The 21761-nt window shown below is 38.4% G+C and overlaps 1 protein-coding gene across 1 annotated transcript in view; it reads right to left on the reverse strand.

Moving 5' to 3' along the window:
- Positions 1-21761, reverse strand: part of LOC103606631 (oligophrenin-1-like) — a gene marked incomplete at its 3' end in the record, with an annotated part of 68256 nt that overhangs the window by 12521 nt on the left and 33974 nt on the right. The window contains exon 5 of the mRNA XM_008591195.1: positions 10574-10733. Within this exon, the coding sequence (XP_008589417.1) occupies positions 10574-10733 (160 nt within the window). The remainder of the gene's footprint in view (positions 1-10573; positions 10734-21761) is intronic.

Below are 21761 nucleotides of genomic sequence, written 5' to 3' on the forward strand. Positions count from 1 at the left end.
GTACCGGACCAGGACCGGCAACGGGATCGCAACCCTCGGTGTTGCGCCCACACCTCGCTCAGCCAGTGAGCGGGAACCGGTCTGTATGTGGGATCCGAACCCTCAGCGGGAGCGCCGCCACCCTCCCAAGCGGCGCACTGCAGCAGTGCGCCACCGGGCCGGCCCAGAAGTCACTAAGTTCTAACTGGGCATCCATGCACTACCAGATTTCTCTACCAGTTTTAGCTGGGCATTTCCTAGCCTCCCTTGCAGCTAGCTAAGGCCATATAATTAAATTTTAGACAATAGAATACAAGAGGAAATGATGTATGCAAACTTCTGGATCATTTTTATAAAGAAGCTATATGTATTCCATTCTGTCTCTTGTCCCTTTCTTTCTGCATGGTAAATGGAGACAAATGGAACAGCTATCTAGGACCCATAGATTAAAGGTAAGTTGTGAGGATGGCAGAGCTGTCCCACCAATCTTAGACTGTTCACCTCTATACTTTTATGTGAGAGAAAAATGAACTTCTCTCTTTCTTATTTAAGCCACTGAATTTGCAGTCCTGTGTTATAGAAGGGCCTTTGTTACAGGTGGTAAGCCTGTACCTTAACTAATTCACTCTTCTGTCAGGACTCACCTCATACATTACCCATTGTATGAAACCTTCTCTGATTCCCAAGACAGGTATACATTCCTTTCCATGTGCTTCCATAACATCCTATGCACATCTTCATCACAGTATTTCTCACACTGCATCCTGAGTGTTAGTTGGTCTAAATTCCCTGCCAGTCTCATGACTTTTGTGACAGTGGAGATTTTTGTCTCATTTATCTCTAGAAGCTAGAGAAGGCACCAGCCCAGAGATAGTAGCTCAATGATAGTTTTTAGAATGAATGGATGAATCTGGCTGCCAGGCCCTTTAAAGCATATTAAATAAAAGAGCTTTTTTCCCACTTATTCCTTCTACAACTATAATTGGGAAGAAAGAGTACAATATATAGGTTAAAGAATCAGGTTAGAGGCAGAGTCATTTGCGTTGAGGCTTTGCCATTACTAGCTATGCATTTAAGTACCTTAGGAAACGTACTTAAATTATATGAGTCTCATACTTGAGGCTCAGATTACACTTTGGAAAACTTCAGTTGCAAAATGAGGATAATAATACCATCTACCTCACCGGGTTGTTGTGATGACTGAATGAGATAATATATGTAAACAGCCTAGCCTGGAAAATATTAAGCATTCAACTAATGGTAATTAATATAATTATTACTAACCCTAAAAAGAACTTAAACCTGGGCCGAGCCCTTGGCGCACTCGGGAGAGTGCAGCGCTGGGAGCGCAGCGGCGCTCCCGCCGTGGGTTCGGATCCTATATAGGGATGACCGGTGCGCTCACAGGGCTCACTGGCTGAGCGCGGTGCGGCCTGTCACAAAAAGGACAAAAAAAAGAACTTAAACCTATGTTTCCTTAGAAAGAGACAGACAGAAACATACACACACAGAGGGAGATATAAAGAAAGGAACAGAGGGAGGGAGAAAAAGGAGAGTAGGAGGGAAGAAGAAAGAGAAAGATTGAAATTGAAGCAAGAGGGAGTGAAGTGGTGATAGGCTATGCAAATCAGGGGATATGGACTCAATGGCCCCATATTAAAGGTCTCTGCCTGATTAAATGATCTTATTTCCCTCTCCCAGTTACAAAAATTATTTACTTCTCACTGACAAAACCCCTTCCTCACAGCCTGCTCTTCTTCAAGGAGCTACACAGTCCTTATGGCAGATATGGGTTCACTGACTTCTAGGGTTTTTAATGAGAGCTGTTGATTCCACCTGGACAGGGTGCTGTCTACAGGTCCCGTCTCTTCCAAGCACATTGAGACATAGGTCAGGAACCTTTGAGACCAGTTTTGCCAATGTGTCAGTAAGCAGAGCTGGGAAAGTGCTTGGTAGATTTAAAACCATACTCTTTTGAAGTGAGAGACGTCTAGAAAAGAGGAGGGAATGCTTCCTGTTGTGTGCCCTCTCTAAAATTAAAGTGTGGCCTGTATAACCCTACAGTCATCATGGATTGCAACATCATTCCCAAAGCTGGCCTATACATGTAAACTTTGGAGCCAAGCTTTAATGTGGAAATACTTGCAATGACTATGGTAGGAAGAAACCACTTACCTCTCTTTCTGTTCTGTGAGCTTTCCAAAGGCTGCACTGCACAGATGAGCTTTAACCTATGTGTTACTGCTACTCCTTTTGGGAAGAGAAATGGAGCAAGTGGTCCTCCTTGCTCATTCAACTGCAGCCACTCTTGTCCCTATGCTGTTCAACATGCCAAGCATGCTTCTGCCTCAGGGCCTTTGCACTTGGCTTTCACTGTTCATGGAACTGCTCTTCCCCAAAATATCTACAATGGCTTGTATCCTTACTTTATTCAGTTCTTTGCCTAAATATCACATTAATAGAGGCCTTCTCTGACTACCTTTTATAAAACAACAACCTCTTACCTTCCTTTATTTTTCTTCAGAACACTTATCACCACGTGATAAATATATTGAATTGCTTATCATCTGTCTCTCCCCAGAAGAATGTAAGACCCATGAAAGAAGGGCCTTTGTTTTGTTTAAAGGTATACCCTCAGTGCCTAGAACTTTGCCTGGTACATAAGAAGAACTTCGTAAGTATTTATTGAATGAATGTATATCGTTAGTGCATTGAAAACAGGGCTATAAAGTACAGATATAACTAGGGGAATTAGGAAGAAAAACTTGGGAAAAGCTTCACAGTTTCTCTTAAGAGAGGAGGAAGGGAAGAGAGAATGGGCCCAAGATCTCTTGACTTACTGTTGGCAGCCCAATTTTAATAAGAAAACTTTTAGAGATGAAAGAGAGTTAGGAGAAGCCCAAGAAAAGAAACCCAGCTTGCTCTACTTAATTCCCCGCTGACTTCTTGCGGATCCATGAAAGGATTTACAAGCAGGTTCTGAGAAAGGAATAACAAACTACCCTTTGAAAATAACAGAAATGAACCCTAAAGGAATGGGAAAGTCATAGTGTACAGGGCTTTTCCAGGTCGCATAGGATATAAAACTAGCTTCCCTGCATCTCATGTAATCACTGTAAAGGGGAGGTGATAACAATAGTAGGAACAGGTGTGAATGGTGGTACTAACTGCTGACCCAGAAAACTGACTAAAATATCGCTTTGATGGAACAAATTTTTTCCAAGTGCAAGCCATGGGTCAGAGTTGATTTTAATGGTCAACTCCTATTCAGTGTTAACTATGTGTTAGGCACAGTTCTAAGTGCTTCACATACATTAACTCATTTATTGATCGTTCACAAGTTCCTTTCTCTGTACACAAATGCTTTTCTCTCCAAAGAGAACTTGAACTTTAAGGACAGGGTTCATCAACTAGAACATAAGGGTCACCACAAAATAAATTCCTCTATCTACCCCTTTCCACAGGATTAAAGGAGGAGAGGATAACTGAAAACATAAATGGAAAAGTTGAAGAAATTATTACTAGAACTTGACAGGGTATAAGCCCTCATTTTCCTCCTCTAGACACTGAAGTGGCTCTTTTATAGCTGAAAAATTAAGTAGGAATTCTTAACTCATAGACAGACTAGATCGACTCACTGAGTTGAAGACTAGAGAGCATTTGAAGCCAAAGGCTTGGTGGGAAAAAAGTGTGCATTGTTCAAAGTCACCTAATAGTAAGTGGCAAGGCTATGATATCAACTCAGATGTGTCTGACTTTAAGGCTAACACTCTTTCCAATAAAATAAAGAAAACAACATTTTAAGTTTAAAAAGTAACTCCTTGGATGGAAACAGGATCAGGCAGGACTTTAATTCCTACCCTTCAAAACTCCAGAAAGACTGATTTGGCTTTCTGTAGACTGGTTAACTTCAGGAAAAGGCCCAAAGAACGGCCAGAGAAGAGTCTGGGTCAAACCAGTGCTTATTTATTTTCTGTGCACATGGTTGGCACTGAATGAGTGTTTGCTGAGGTGAATTCTAAAGGTCTGGTCTAAGAGAACTCAATATCCAGTGAATACTATTTCATTCTGATGGGCCTTGGCCATTGCCGGTGGTTGTAGTCAGGAGTCCAACTACTGGAAATCCCTCTTCCAAAGGCTTCTGAGGAGTAAATCTGGATGATAACATTTGTTGGGCTTTGAGGCACAGCCAGGAGAGGGATCACCTCCACTAGGAAGGGGTTCATAAACTGCTTCCCTGAGTTTCGTCACATTGCAACCCTCTTCCAGATTCTTCTCTGTCATGTTCTCAGGTGTGAAAGAGAGAAGACATTTGACATAAGATTGTCATTTCCAATTGCCAAAAGTCTTCTAACTCTTGGAAATCTTAGCAGAACTGAGCAACTATCCAGATTCTTTCCAGACGCCACTTCAGGGCTGCAAATATCAGAATGTACAAAAAACATCTTGCCTTTCTATAAATCAAAGCTACAAGACTTGGCCCTGATGAATCCCAGCTTTCCACTGAGTCTCCATTTACACCCTGGCTGAGACTACGTTGAGCTTTCTGGGGTCTGGTTATATTAGCAAAAATCATACTCTGAACTACATTAGAAACAAAGGTGGCAATGGGGTCAAAAATAATGAGCTCTTAGCATTTGGCACAGTCCACTTTAAACATCAAGTGTGTCACCAAATTTGCTTAAAGTATGTACAGAACTTTGAAAATGTCACGTCTGCTGTTACCAAGAGCCAACTTTTTAAAAGAGGATGTCACTAAGGCTGTCTTTGGTCTCAGCAACACATAGTCTTTAAGGCCTTTTTAGCTATAATGTTCTAGAATCCTATATAACCCTACCCAAATGTTATACTTATAGGAAAACTGATGCCTGAAGAGTGGAAGTGACTTGCCCAAGGCCCCAAAGGTAGTAGATAGTAGAACTGAGACTAGAACCAAGAGTTCGAATGCCTAATGTAATGTCCCTTTTCCTTAAAACACAGTACTTCCTGTATGAAAATGTTTGCTTTGACTTGAAGCAAACCAAGTTTCCTAGGTCTGGTGATAGTGCCAGTAGGAATTTCAGAGACCAGGAATCAGTGGAGGAACACTGAGAGATTGGGTGGACTTCTTGCTCTGACATTTTGGGTCTGATGGCTAGGTCTCTGCTACTTTCTTGGATTACGTCTTCTTACAAAGAACCCTGAAAATGTCCAGGCCACCTCTATAGGCTTTCCAAATATCTCTAGAGGTAAGAATGTAATGGAAAAAATGGAAAAATACCTTTGGAACTAGACAGCCCTGAGGTTTAATACCAGCTCCATCCTTTACTAGCTGGGTGGGCTTGAACAAGCCAGTTTGCCTCCCTAAGCCTTGTTTCCCTCAGTTTGAAAATGAGAGTAATAATTAGACCTTCCCCCTGGACAGTTGGGAGAATTCAATGAGATAAATGTCCTAAGTACTTTGTGCATAGTATATTGCCCAACAAATTTTAGTACTTTCTCATGTTCTGTACCACCACCCCTTTACTGTATTGACAGGAGATGAACTTTATCCTAGTGATAGCATTCTCCCATAATCTTTTTACCTTGGTATCTATTAAGTCTTTGTAGTCAAAAGTAGCTTTTCTTAGAGGTCCTTACAGCATTGTTTGTTTATAGTTGTAAGTCTTTATTTTCCCAGCCTAAAAGCATCCTAAGTTGGTCTACAAGAGCAACTCCTCTACCATCCCATTCTCAGTAGAAAACATACAATCTGTGCTGAGTAGATAGAGGTATCCATAACAGGATCTGAATTCATTCTCTCTCTCCCTTGATATTCTCTTCCTAAGGCAATTAGCCAGGGGAATGGACTCTATGATTTTGGAGATATTTTCAAATTCTCAAAAATTTCTGATTCTGTATTTTCTCTGTCTCTCTTCCTCACATACACACACAAAGTAGAAGCCTCCAAAATGAAAATAAAAAACAGATATTTGATTTTGATAATGCATAACAAAGTTAACCCCTCTAGGCCTCAAGTTTACCTGTATGTAAAATGGAGGAATACCTCATAAAGTTGTTGTGAGAGTGGGATGAGATGCTGAATGTCAAATATTTAGCACAGTGCCTGACACATAGCTAGCCCTCAAAAAATGCTAACTATTGTTTTTACTATTGTAATTATTATTAGAATGCTAGCTGGAGAGGGAAAAAGGGAAGGAGAGGGTATTCTCCCCCTTCTGCTGAATCTTAAGCATAATTCTTAGGATGACCAGAACCAAAAGGGTTACTTGGGAACGTTTTAGTTCTCTGAATGTTGGGGATAAACCCCATCTCACAGCTGCATCCCACACTTAACCCCTATGTTATTAGGCTTGGACATGCTTATTTACCTTAAACAGGTCCTGAACTCTCTTCAAAGCTTAAGAGAACTGGGCTTTTGGAGAATGTGTGAAGAAATTCTTGACTTAGCAAATGTTGAAAACTTGAAGCTGTATTTTCAAAGATTCACTATGATTAATGAACACATATGAAATTTCTCAATCTTAATAATTTTCCTCTCAAAGATATTTTCCTTCAGGTTACAAATTGATCTTAATATTAATACTTAAGGATATTTTTTTCTGAAGATTCATTTGAGAATGTTTGCCTAATTCCCAGCTAACTACATATTAGATTCTGAAAATGTCCTCACATGTACAAACTAATAAAAATGTTATTTTTAATAACTTTTAGCTTAACCTTATCATTTCAGAAATTAAAGGCAATAAAGTGGAGACCTGGCTTAATTAGATTCCCTCTATTTATACATACCCAGACACATACGCGTGCACGCACACACACACACACACACACACACACACACTAGGGTATTTTCAAAAGTTCATGGAAAGATTTATATTATCATTTAATTCTATTTTTCCATGAACTTTTTGAAGTACCCTCATAGATATACAATATATATAAATATGTAGATGTAGATAAAGGGATACATTTAAAATTTATATACACATATATAAAATATAAATTTATACAGTAAAATCTATAGTGTAACTATACATTTACTCATATTTTAAAGTATCTATGTATGTATATAAGCCTGTATGCACATATGTACGTATGTATGTATCTATTTTTCCAGAAAGCAGTAGAGGGACACGTTCATTTGTTCTCTTGCTGCCCTCTGGTGGTAGACAAAATTCACAGAAGCAACATTTTAGAGACAAAGGAGGAACAGACCAGACTGGAGCGGTCTGTTTGATCTAGGTTGCTAGATGGGGTGTCTGAAAGATACGTAAATCAGTGTTGTTTCTTAAAAGGGGCTCTTGTTTGCCTCCTCAAATCCGTTACATTGCTCTGACATTGTTTTTTTTTTTCCTGGACAAGGTCCTATTTGGCCATTTGGGAAGATAGGCAGCACTCGAATTCCCACTAACTTCTCATTGAAAACAACCCAGCTTTCTCTGGCCAGTTTACAGGAAGAACTGTCCTCAACCATCTACTTCTGCAGCAAAGACTGTACCATTCAGTTTTCCAGTTCCGTCAACCATGACTTCTAATGATACATCTTTGGAAATAAGAATAAAATCCATTTAGACATACACTGCTAATAGACTTTTTAATTATCTCAAAAATAATTTATATTCTCCAAGAAAACCATACTTAAGGCAGGGAAGCAAGAGCCTATATGATTATAAAGCAGCTACCCACCCAGTAAAAGAGAAAGACTGGCAATGAGGAGTGAACTCAAGGGAAGCTAGAACAGTCAACATCAGTGATGTAAAGACAAGCGCAATTCACTGCTGTCTTTAACATCTCACATAAAACAGGTCCCCATTCTCTGAGAGCAGCCTTAACTGACAGACCTAGATTTAAGCCTTAGCTTTGCCCCTTACCACACTTAGTACCTGTGTTTCCTAATCTAAGAAATGGAAATAATAATATCCATCACTCACAGAGTTAGAATAAAGACTAAATGAGCTAAAAGTACATTGTCCCATGCTGGGCATATAGCCTGATTCCATGTTTGCTGACTACAAATTTAATTCTAAGGATGCAGACCTGCTGGTTTCTAGCTCCAATACAGTGGTCTCAGGAACAATAAAGGAGAAAAATGGCCGGTGCCAGGTTGTGTAGCTGAGAAGATGAGTATGCAAAGCACAAGTGATACAACTGGTAAGAGTTGGGGCTGGTATCTGAGTTCTGTTATAAACTAATTGGGAAGAACTGTGGGGTGGGTTGAGGTTCCAAAGCATAGACAAGTGGGCATGGAGTTGGAGAAATGCAAGTCTGTTACCACTACCGTGGCATGCAAAAAGAGGCTTTGTCTAAAATGAAGAACCTGGACCAGAAGGTATTTAAGGTCTCTTTCAAGTTCTAATATTCAAATGAATCTACCCCATATTTTGTCTCCTTAAGTGAAATAACTATTTGACCTCAAAACTAAATTGCTAAGAACTGCCTTCAGAGCCGACCTCTCTCTTCTCCTGTAATTCCTGCAGCTCCTCAATACAAAATGTTCAGGAAACAGAAGTCAGCCTCCCTCATTGGTCCACATTAACTCTGTGTTTCAAGCTAGCAACATCAGGTTCAGGCACCCTGATACACACTGCTCAGTGAGATGGGAAGACAGAGAACTTCAGAATAATTGACAACGTGGTTCTAGGGAATCAGTGTAGAAGTGGATCTTCTTCCCCTACAAATTAACTACTTTCCAATTAGAAAAGAAGCAATTTAGTAAAGATGATTCAAACTGTTAAAAAAAAATTTCTTTGAGCAAGACTTAGGAATAAACTCCTTTAAGTATCAATTCCTCCAATGCATTTAAATTTTATTTACAGACCCTGAAGGAAGGGAATTACAGAGAAATTTGAAACCAATGTGTTTAAGTCCTTCTCTATTAAAGAGCAAATGGAAAAGGAAAAAAATGCATTACTGAAATTATTACATATCAACTGAAAAATCATATCCCATTAACTGCACAACTTGGCAGGAACATATAATCCCTGATACTTGTACAGTGGCATCAGTTCCCACATATATTATCTCCTTTAATCCCCACAATTATCCTATAACATTACACCTACGCAAGGTCCAGAATTTCTGGAAGAATCTCACCCACGCATCATCATTTTGCTCTTTTTCAAAAAAGGTAATTTGATAAATATGTAATAAATGGGGATTTCATATCTCCATGTAAGATGTTTCATATGAAATAAATTCATAAATCAGAAAAGATCTTTGGTTACCATGTCTTTGTTTGGAAAACATGATCAGGGTACCTCTCTGGTATCACACAAAGGTCAGAACTTCAATTACTTAACACATACTTACAGGTTACAAGGGTGTGATAACTTCACTCAACAGCTAACCACTAGTTAGTAGAAACAGCCTCATATTAGATCTTGAGAATAACAGATAACCAGTACTTTAGTTGCTCTTCAAGTCATGCCAGAAAATATGCTTTTGGCATTCTGGTCAAAAGCACTGAAAAATCACACCTTCAGAAACTAGATACAGATTGAGGTCATTTGTCAAAGAACAGATTTTCTGGTAAAACTGAAGTTGGCATTTTCCCCTAGAAATTATACAGGATATAAACAAAACAAAACCCTATTTTTTTAAACTAATGTGAGACTAAATATTCTGGTGTCACTCCTTTTACCCACTTATAAATGAATTAGAACATTTAAAATGCAATTAATCATGATATACTGAAGAGCTTCTATGGCTCACTACTGCCTTCAGGATAAAGAACATACTCTTTAGCCAAGCATACAAGACCCATGATCTGACCACGAAATGTTAGGATTAAAAAAATCTTCTAATCAAAATCTTCACTATGTGGATGACCCTTTAGCAGCTCTTGCCTCAAAATTCTCTGGCCACCTTATCTCTAATGACCTTCACCTTCACTTACTTCAGGTACCCATTTTCAAAAACATCACAAATATCTTGAGGTGGTATAGTGTAGACTGGAACTTCCTGGTTTCAAATCTCAGCTCGAACACTTACTCACTCTGGAACCCTAGAAAGTCACTCAACTTTTCTGTGCCTTGGTTTCTCCTTAAGTGAAATGAGGTGTAAATGTGCTAATACATGTACAATGCTTGAAACAATGTTTGGCACACAGTAAGGGCTTTATGGATTAATTAAGTAAAATCCCTGTAGAGGTTTTGTGTGGACATAAGTTTTCATTTCTCTGGGATAAATGCCCAGGGGTGTAAATGATGGGTCCTATAGGAAATGTATGCTTAGTTTTTTTAAAGAAACTGAAAAACTGTTTCCCAGAGAGGCTGTCCCATCTTATATTCCCACCAGAAGTGTATGAGAGATTCAGTTTCTGTGCACCCTTGTCAGCATTTGGTAGTGTCACTTTTTAAAATTTTAGCGGTTCTAATAGGTACATAGTGATATTTCATCATTGTCTTAATTTCAATTTCCCTAATGGCTAGTGATCTTGAACATCCTTTCATGTGGTTATTTGCCATCAGTACATCCTGTTCATATCTTTTGTTCACTTTCTAATTATATTGTTTGATTTTTTGCTGTTGGTTTTTTTTTTTAAAGTGGTAAGGTGGCTGGGAGAAAGAGTCACATGTTTGGAGGAGTGGCAGTGAGAATGGGAAATACATACCTTGCCAAAGTGCTCAATTAGGATTTCCACTACAATGTTCTGGAACTTGATGTTCATCATGGCGGCCACAGTATCCTCCTGAGCTCTCATCAGGGTGGGCCCAAAGATCACCCCCATGTTGGAGGGGGTCATAAGATTCTCTTTGCTGTGCTCACACACACTGCCAGAAGAGAAAGAAAATGATTACCAAGATTTGCTCCAATACCCCCTTGTTTACAAAGAAAACAACTAGCAAACAATACAAGAAAATCAGGAGCTGAAGTGAGACAGGGACTTAGCTAGCAGCACTGAAGGAGTTAAGAGACAGGTTGTGGGGAACTGCCTTAAAGTATTTAGATAGGCAGGAGGGAAGTAAAAGGTCCTTTAAGGCAAGAGGAAAAGCATGTATAAAGAACAAAGCGGATGAAGAGAGTGCCTATCAGTCTCTCCCGTCAGGAACCTACCTCCTTCCCCACCCACAGCTAGAGAAGCAAAAACCTGAAAGAGCTGAAAGAGATCCTTAAGATCAGCCCTTTATCATCTTCCTCATTTTACAGATGAAAAAAGGAAATGAATTTGCCCGAAGTCTCAATCAGTTAGCTACAGAGAAGGGCCTGTAACCCCAGGTTTTCTGATCTCTCATCACTCTCCTTGCTTAAATTCCCTTTAGTGGCTTTCTGTCACTTACAGGACAGGGTCAACTCTCTCTAAAGTGGCAATTAAGGCCACCCATAACTTGACCCCTGTTTCTAATGCTTATTCACAGTTTAGGCCTTGAAGCTGACCAGGTTTGAATCCCAACACTGCCACTCACCAGTTGTACAACAGGAGGTGTTAACTCACTCTAACCTCTCTGGGCTTCAGTTTTCACACTTATGAAAACAGTACCCACTTCAAAGGGTTGAATAGAGGTAAATTGCTTTAGCATGGTACCTGGCACCCTGGAAAGTATCTGTTGTTATTATTATCTCTCCAGGAGCCTCCATTCTAGGCACTGCTGACCTTTGACACTGTTTTTATACTAAACTGCTTAGGGTTTTCTGGATACACCATGTTGTTATAGACCTCCATATCTTTGCTCATGCCATTCTCTTTTCCTAGAATGTCCTCCTTCACCTACATCTAAAAAATGTCTATTCATCCTCTGAATTGCACATTAGGTAACATCTCCTTTCAGGACAATCACAGTCCACTGTCTTCATCTTGGCAAGCAGAGTATGTCGCAATTTTCTGTTTACTTATTTGCCTCTACCACCAGGTGGTAAACAACTTCCAAGTGTGTGTGCCTGGCACACAGCAGGTACTATTTTATTATTGTAAAAGGAACTGAGCTCCTCTAGTACTCGTTCAAACAGTACTGGAGGCAGCCACGTGAAAGGGTGCAGCCCTCTGGTCAGTTTGGCTGTGGGGTTGGGCAGGTGAAAAGATGAAACAGCCCAGCTGCCCACGTGAAACAATAATTTTCCAAACTTCCCCAGTACAAAGTTTCTAAGAGGCTGACCCATCAACAGACAGATTCTTGACACTAAGTAGGTAATTGAGGGGGACAGAATCCTTAGACAAATCTTAATGAAGTCTGTTAAGCCCTAGACAAAGGCTGAGTACCATTCAGATGGTAATGAACAGCAACCATTCAAGGCCTTTGATATTACTAAGCTGGTGATGGGTTCTTTTCAACAGTTTAAATACCTCTACAATTAACCTTTATTCTTTAGTGAAAGAATTTTTTCAGATATTAAAATGGAAAATTATCTCCATGCAGCCACTAAGTGATCTAAAATGGCCAAACTACTACGGACAAGGCAAGGACACATGCTTATTTCTTTTTGTGAGCTTTGAAGGGAACTGATGTTTGTTCAATTTCCCAGCAGCTCACTAAATCATCACAACTCCACAAGGCAGAACATTTTAGTTTTGAAGCCTAGATTCACTGAGGGTAAAGCGCTCATCAAGGTTACACAGTTTGTGAATACCTGGCAATGCAGGGATTCAAACCCCTATTTATTGGTCTCAATTGCATCCCACTGCCTGCTTGTCTAGTTCCTCTTAAAAAATCAAAATTCCTATGGGAGCCCCTTTTAACCTAAAGCCACCTTCCATTTCTCTGAGGGAGGTTCTTGGTACCCCATTTAGAATACTCTTCCTTCTTGGCCTTCTTATGAGATTTGGAGGGTCACCTACTCATTGGGGAAATTTCTTTGCATTTGGGATCTCTCCTTTTATTATACATGTTGAAAAGCATTAAGAGGCATAAGTCACACCCCAAATTGTAGATTACAAGATGAATGAAACCAAAAACAAGAGCATCATGAATAGTGAATTAGGTAGGAGTTTGTGATATGGTCTAACAGCGAAGGAATCTCTTCAGCAAAGGAATCTTTAGACCACATGGACTAGAGAAAATGCATACAACTTTTTCAACATCAACATTTAAAAGAAAGGAATGGGTATCTGAGGGAATTTGTAGAAAGACCCATTGCAGGAGAAAATAATTCTGATTGGTTTAGATTAGAGGTCATAAATTAAAATGCCTAGAGGGGCAAGGTAGGCACCTTAAATGAGGGAAACTGCCTAGTGAGAAGTGGCTGCCCCATTTAGACAAGCAGACATTCTCCAGATCTCTATTTTCTCACAACTGTAGAGACACACAATCAAGAGAGTTACTTCTAGTTTTAAGAAAGGGGAATTCCTGGGTCATCTATAATCTAACCCTAATATAATATTTGTTAAAACACTTGAGAGTGGTGGGGACTGTGGCAAATTAAAAGCTTGTGCCCATTCCAAAGGGAGCAACCACTAGTCAACTCCAGCTTATTATTGCCACGTGGGCATGAAGGTCCAGTGTGGCCAGATAATCTCATTTCCTGAAGTCTATACTTTGATGTGAACTTTTTGAATTTTTTAAATGCTGAAGCCAAATCATTCTTTTTTTTCAAAATAGTGCAGGACAAATAAAACACATTTGGGTCTGGATCTGGTCCACAGGCTGCCAGTTTGGTTTAGAGGGCACCTGGCAGAATGATGAGAGGCTGTCTATATAAACTGTAAGGTCTCATCCAGCTTTAGGGTTCAATGGCCCTGAGAACTCTATGCACTCTGACTCCTAAATAAGGAGATGCCTCCGATCATATTCCTAGTTCCATTAATAACATAGTGTGTAGCTTTGGGCTTATCTTTTTCCATCCTTAGGTATCTGTTCCTTTGTCTGTAAAATGAGAAAGTTATTAGATAATCTAAAGGGCCTTCCAGCTCTTCCATTCAATGAATCTAAGAAAGTCCTGGTCTTGAAAATATGTGTCTCCTGTTACTAGAACACAGAACCGTCTATTAAGTATGCTTGGCCTCCCCACTCACACATACACACACATACCCCCCAAAACCCCCAAAACACAATAACAACAAAAAACTGGAATCAGAGCAAGCCTGTAGACCCAACTGTGGGAAACTTTAAAGGACAAATGACCTGTTCTCTTAAATAAACTAAAAGAAAAAAGAAAGAGGTGAAAGGGAAACCTACAGATCAGGGACATGGTAAAAATATAGAGGCCTTATCCTACACTTCAGCAAGCCATAGACCTACAGATGATTGTGATACATATCAAAGTTTGAGAACTACTGTTACAGATCAGGGCTTACCAAACTATGGCCCTTGGACCAAATCCAGCCTACCATCTGCTTTTGTAAATAAAGTTTTATTGGAACATAATAGCTTTGCAATTCAATTCCATATCATCCTTGGGTGCTTTCATGCTACACTGATAAAACTGAGTAATTGTGATAGAAGCCATAGAGCCCACAGAGCCTAAAAATATGTACTACCTGACTCTTTATAGAAACATTTGCCAACCTCTGCTAGAGATTAAAAGAGACTTAAAACAAAACAAAACAAAAAATATTTAAACAGATTGCTATGTATAGACGTAATTTGGATCCTGATTCAAAGAAAAAAAATATATTTGAGACCACTGGAAATTTGAAAGCAGAATATTTAATAATATTAAGTAATTGTTATTAATTTCTTTTTAGATGTGACAATTTTTTTTATTAATTATTTTTATTTTGTCAATATACAATGTAGTTGATTATTATGTCCCATCACCGAAACCTCCCTCCCTCCTCCCTCTCCCCCCTCCCACCCAAGTGTGTCCCCTCCATTTGCTTGTTGTAAGAACTTCAAAAAAAAAAAAAATGTGGTTGTTTTATCTTCCCCCCCCCCCCCCCCAATTTTATTGTATTTATGTTTACAAAGACTTCTCATCTTTTCAAGATACAAACTGAAATATTTATGGATGAAATATTTTGATGTCTTGGATTTGCCACAAAATAATATGGGACAAGAGGAAAGGGGTGAAGATATAGATGAGACAAAATTGGTATTGTGCTGATAATTGTTGAAGCTGGATAATGGGCCCACAAGAATTCCTTATATTGTTTTCTCTATATTTGTATATATTTGGAAATCTTATGTAATAAAAAATTCTTCAAAAGGAAAAGACAATAATGGAGAAAGTGAGTCAGTGCTACCAGTAAGCAGTCCCCCTCCCTGAGGATGGTGTCCTTTTTAACGGGCAGACAGCTTTGGCTTCCTCCACTGGTGTTACATTATCTGTAATTTACTTTAAATATTTCAACATAGAGCAATGTCCTGAATTTCATCACTGCCATCAATTGCAACCACAACATTACTTTACATACTACTAAGAAAAAAAAAAATAATTTCATTGTCAAATCATCATGTAATATTTTTTAAGACATTTTAAATAAAAAATAAACACAACGAACATAATTTAACTGAAGTGCCTACAATATGAGCAGCTATTACCAAGTTCATGCATGCAGAGGCTAGGATAATTACATCACAACTGCTGCCTGACAACAGTGATTTTAAAAAACTTGATTTTAAGATGCATCTAGAACTCAGATTACAATTTGAAAAAGAAAAGTAACCCTCAGAACTGATGAAATTTGATATACGTATTTGTTAGTATTCATGTATACTCTAGGACAGGTTAGTTATAAGTATTCTCATCATGAATATATACTTACATACTTGAGGGGTGATTAGCATTTAAAAGACTAATTAGAAGCCAGAGGGACTACAAGCCTCAGCTAACTTCATTTCCAATCAACACCAAAGGCCTTGTTAATTAGCATGATATATGGTAAAAATGATTTCTCATTGCCTAGATGTTTTTAAGATATATGAATTGACTGGAAATGTTGTATAGATACCCTCAACCTTGCATGAAGAGGGTAGAAGAATATAGCAACGGTCAATCTTAACATCAGTAAGGTGCATCGACCAATCTTATACATCTTGAGATGTGATGCAGCATAAGGTACCCATTGCTGCATCAAACAAATCACCTATGATGTCTTCTAACCAAAAACTAGTTCACTTGAATCCATCTTGCCTTTAGATATAACCTCTACTTTATGAGAAAATACAAGAAATAGAGGAACAAACTGAAAAATATGACAATAAAGGAAGCAGACAAAACTAGTAAGTAACATTCTGCAGGACAACTGGTCTTGTCAATAAGCCAGTGACATAAAAAAAGAAACTGTGCTAGATAAAAGAGATGAAAAGGACATAAGAAGCAGATATAATGTGTGGTCCTATATTGGGTATCATTTTGAACAAACACCTATAAAGGGCGTTTTTTGGGTAAACTGGGAAAATGTTAACATGATCTGAGAAGGCAGAAATTGTTCAACTGAAAAAAGTAGGTTGAAGAACACCATAATCTCACTTTGGTAAAAAATGCAAATGTGTGTGTGTATACATAAACACACACACACACACACACACACACAGAAAGATCCAGAAGAATGTGCTACATTAACAGCAGTGATAATTGAATGCTGGAAATAGAAAGCTTTTACTTTCTTTTTTTCTTTTGCTTTTCTGTATTTTCTAATTTGCACAGTATTGCTTCTGAAATAACAGAAGTGTTATTACAAAAATAAGAAGAATCCAGCAAGCCTAATAGCCCACATCCTTTGGAATGGTAGCCCAGGCTTAGGCCTGATCATTTGGACTACTAGATCACAGGATTTTATTGCCTGATTTCAATTATGTTGCTAATCTGTCTCAAAGAACCTTTCACACAAGATGCTGTCAGAGCATCTGAAAGGACAGAGAGCTGGGACTTCACAGTTTATGGAACAGGTTGTACAACTCTTTTTGTGTCTGCTTGCTGATAAATAACTGTATGAATGGCAGAATTAGACCTGAGGCTTGGTTCCGCTGTAATATTCCACTAGTAGTGAGATTGTTGGGGAGGTGACCTAGTGTTCTATCTCTGGCTAATGGAATCTACAGGTACCAACCGAAAAGAACTGGGTAATTGGGATCCCCAAATTGGCTGAGGTCAGTTTGAGTCTGCCCGTTATTAGCCTAGAAACAGACTGGCAGTGGGAACACATTACAAAGGCATAGACATAATCATCATATAGGTTGTGAAAGCAGCAGTTGTCAGGCCGAATAATTATGTGTATTTTAAAAGCACATGAATTTTCTTCTCCTGTGTAAATTTTCCAGTCAAACTAAGCCTATTTTTTTTTAAAAATTATTATTTATTATTGGCATACTTATTCTTATAAATCATGATATTTCTTTACGCCTTTTACCCACCCTATCACTTACCAAACCCCCTCCCTCCCTCCCTCCCATCTCTAGTACCCTTATGTTTGTTCTCTCCTTCTGAAAGTTCAACGTATTGTTGTGGTCTTTTCTTTCTTCCTTCATTCCTTCCTCCCTCCCTCCCTTCCTAGCAGCCAGTTATGAGTGAGAACATGCAGTATTTCTGTTTCTTTGTCTGGCTTATTTCACTTAACATAATTTTCTCCCAAATCAATGTCAGAATTTCATTCTTTTTTTATGGCTGAGTAGTATTCCATGGTATATATATACCACATTTTCCTTATCCAGGCATCCATCGATGGACACTTAGGTTGGTTCTATATCTTGGCTATTGTAAATAGAGCTGCAATGAACACGTGAGTGCAGGTATCCCTTCGCCTATTTTTAATTCACATTTTCCCTACAACTTCTGGTTACAAAGGCTTTCAAACATACAATAAAGTTGAGAAGGGTAAAACTCATACTGTCTTTTCCTAGACTTCCAATGACATTGACTTTTTGGAAAAGTCCAAGCCTTTTCAAAAGTCTTACAGAATGCATTCTGTCTTTTTCTATACCCACTATTTCCGGTAAACTGGAAGGGCTTGATCTGATTCAGGTTAAACATTTTTGACAAAAATATTTCAGTTTTTGTTTTGTACTGCTTACTGTATTGAATTACGAGGCACATAAGGTCACTTTGTACCATTATTAGTGATGGTAACTTTGATCAATTACTTAAGGTGGTGTCTGCCAGATAGCTTCACTGTAAATATGCATTTTTTTCCATTTGTAATTAGTAAGCAACCTGTGGGTAGTACACTGAAATCAGGTGAATATCCTGTTCTTTAACAATCTTTTGCCCAATTATTTTGATCTATGACTAAAACAGGGCACTGAGGTTGCAAACTAGTGATTTTTCTAATTCTATCATTCCTCCTATGTTTATGAGCTGGCATTCCATCTGTAATAAAGAGTTTTTTCCCTCTACCCATCCCCATGAGTTTTGGTTTATTCAATGTGTTATAATCAAATACATTATTTATTGTTTTTGATGTTCAGATTGCCCCAATTGTCATCAGTGTCGGCCCTTTCAAGCAGATTCCTATGTCCTTTGGACATAACCCTTTTAGTGTTTCAGGTCTTCCTCGCTTTGTGGAACAATTTATTCAAGGCTCACCTTGTATTTTCCTTGCCCCAGACCTGGAGTTAGCTATTTCTCTAAACATTCCTGGTTCCTTTGAAAAGGAAATGCTATTTAGAAACAAAGAACTGGGCACTAGTTGTATTCATTGCTTTTTGAGTAGAATCACTTCAAGACTGGTTTAGTGAGTAGAGGTTTCTGTGCTTGTTGTTTTATTTTGTTTTGAAATCATGAGTTCATATTGACATTTTTTTTTTTTTTTTTTGTCTTTTGTCTTTTTTCCGTGTCCGGCAATGGATCGCAACCCTTAGTGTTGCCCCCGTACCGGACCGGGGACCGGCAACGGGATTGCAACCCTCGGTGTTGCTCCCGCGCCTCGCTCAGCCAGTGAGCGGGAACCAGTCCGTATGTGGGATCCGAACCCTCGGGCGGGAGCGCCGCCGCGCTTCCCAAGCGGCGCACTATCCAGTGCGCCACCGGGCCGGCCCCATATTGACATTTTCAATTTAACTTTAACATCATAGAATTTTTTTTCTTTACATCTTAAATTTTGTACCGGTATCTCCTTTTCTTACATCATAAATTTCAGACTCTGATAACATTAATCTATTTACTTTTTTGATTTATACTTGTGAGATATGTGCATTTGTGTTTCAAATTATAATTATATTACTACTACTAATAAACCTACTGGGTGATGATTAAAACTTTGCTCTTTTTGTTTCCAGAGTATATCTCATAAAGGATGAGTCAGAAGACTCTGTTGACAAGTTAGCTGGAATAACTGCTTGCTCTGTGTGATTATGTTATCAAGTTACTAAACATTTAGACTCATTTGCTTTTCTGGTGCTCAATTTTAGGGTTTATAATGTTTCACTTTGGATTTGACTATATTTTTTGGATATGTAAAACATTAATATGGTTTAAAAGTCAAAACTATTACTAATCATCAAGGAAATGCAAATCAAAACCACAATAGATATCATCTCACTCTAGTCAGAATGGCTACTATTAAAAAGACAAATAGCAAATGCTGGCGAGGATGCGGAGAAAAGGGAATGCTCACACACTGTTGGTGGGACTGTAAATGAGTACGGCCATTATGAAAAACAGTACGGAGGTTTCTCAAAAAAGTACAAATAGAACTACCATATGATCCAGCAACCCCACCATGGGGTATATACCCAAAGGAAAGGAAATTGGTACACCGAAGGGATACTTCCACTCATGTTTATTGTAGCACCATTCACCATAGCCATGATACGCAATCAACCTAAGTTTCCATCAACAGATGACTGGATAAAGAAAATGTTATATATATATATATACACAATAGAATAATACTCAGCCATAAAAAAGAATAAAATCTTGTCATTTGCAGCAACATGGATGAGCCTGGAAGACATTATGTTAAGCAAAATAAGCAAGATACAGAAAGATAAGTATCTCGTGTTCTCACTCATATGTATAAGCTTAAAAAGTTGAGCTTATAAAAGTAGAGTAGAATTGTGGTTACCTAGGAAGGGTGGGGGAGGGGATATAGGGAGACAAAATTGCACGTAGACAAAAGAAATAAGTTCTAGAGTCCTATAGCACTGTAGGGTGACTATAGTTAACGACAATTGGCTGTATAATTTCACATTGCTAGAAAAGAGGATATGGAATGTTCCCAACACAAAGAAATGATAAATGTTTGAGGTGATGAATATCCTAATTACCCTGATTTGATCATTACACATGGTATACACATATTGAAATATTACCCTGTACCCCATAAACATGTACAACTACTGTGTCAATTAAAAATAATAATAAAATAAATAAAACAATTAAAATTAAAATTAAATTTTAAAAAATTATGTAGGAACGTGGACTTAGAGGAATCTACGCTTATTCTTCTCCCCTCCACCGTATTCGCCATCTTTCCCATGTAGTAAACATTTTCATTAGTTTATTTTTCTAATAAATTTATTGAAATATATTTCACATACCATAAAATTCACCCTTTTAAAGGGTACAATTCAATGGTTTTTAGTGTTACGCAGTGTTATGCAACTGTCACCACTAACGAATTCCAGAAATTTTCATAACTCTAAGAAGAAACAGCATATCCATTATCAGTTGCTCTCACTCTTTCTCATACCCCCACAATCCTCTGATCTTTCTATCTCTACAGATTTATTTATTCTGAACATCTCATATAAATGGAGTCATATAATATGTGGTCTCTTGTATCTGCCTTCTTTTACTTAGCAGAATGTTTCCAAGGTTCTCCATGTTGTGGCATGTGTCCGTATTTCATTTCTTTTTTTTTTTTTGTCTTTTGACTTTTTCCGTGTCCTGCAACGGATCGCAACCCTCAGTGTTGCCCCCGTACCGGACCGGGGACCGGCAACGGAATTGCAACCCTCGGCGTTGCTCCCGCGCCTCGCTCAGCCAGTGAGCGGGAACCGGTCCGTATGTGGGATCCGAACCCTCGGGCGGGAGCACCACCGCGCTTCCCAAGCGGCGCACTATCCAGTGCGCCACCGGGCCGGCCCTGTATTTCATTTCTTTTTATGGCTGAATAATATTTCACTGTATGGGTATACCACGGACATTTGTGTTGTTTCTACCTTTGGACAACTATGAAAAGGCTGCTATGACCATCTGTATACAAACTTTTGTGTGGGCATATGTTTTCACTTATCTTAGGAAATATCTAGGAGTGGAATCTCGGGGTCCTGTTGCAACTCTACATTTAACACTTGGAGTCATTGTTTTTTTTTATCTTAGTCTGCTTCATTTAACAAAAGTAATAAAATATGTGTGTATATTCTTATTTCTCTCTTTTTTCTTACAGAAAAAGCTAGTATATTATATATGCTGCTTTACATCTTGGGGTTTTTTTGTTTTTTATGTTGTTTTCATCCTATAAATTTGCAATGTATTTTGGGAAAAAACTATAAAAACAAAGTTTATAGAAATCTTCCTCGTTCTTTTTTTTTTCTGACTGCATAATACTACATTGTTAAATATACCCTTATTTACTCAACTAGTCCCCTATTGTTGGATATTTGTGTTTTTTCCAATCTATTGTTATTAAAAATTATGCTGCAATGACAAACCTTGTGCATATGCTGTTTTGTATTTGTGAAGGTGTACCTTTTAGAGTAGATGCCTACAGGTGGAATTGCTGTGTTAAAGTGAAATCGAAAATGTAGATTTCTTAGATATTGCTAAATCCCCCCCCTCTGGGACTGTATTGCACTAACACCAGCAATGTTTAAGAGTGCCTGTTTCCCAATAGTCTCAACAGAAAATGTGGTCAAGCATTAGAAATTTGCCAATAAATGGTTGCTCAGTATAGGTTTAATTTTCATTTTATTTTACTATAAGTGAGCTGAGCATTTTTTTCATATATTTAAGGGTATTTGCCTTTCTATTTCTGTGATCTGTCT

This window comes from Galeopterus variegatus, unplaced genomic scaffold, assembly GCF_000696425.1.
Source record: "Galeopterus variegatus unplaced genomic scaffold, G_variegatus-3.0.2 Scaffold6753, whole genome shotgun sequence".
In the NCBI taxonomy this organism is placed as follows: domain Eukaryota; kingdom Metazoa; phylum Chordata; class Mammalia; order Dermoptera; family Cynocephalidae; genus Galeopterus; species Galeopterus variegatus.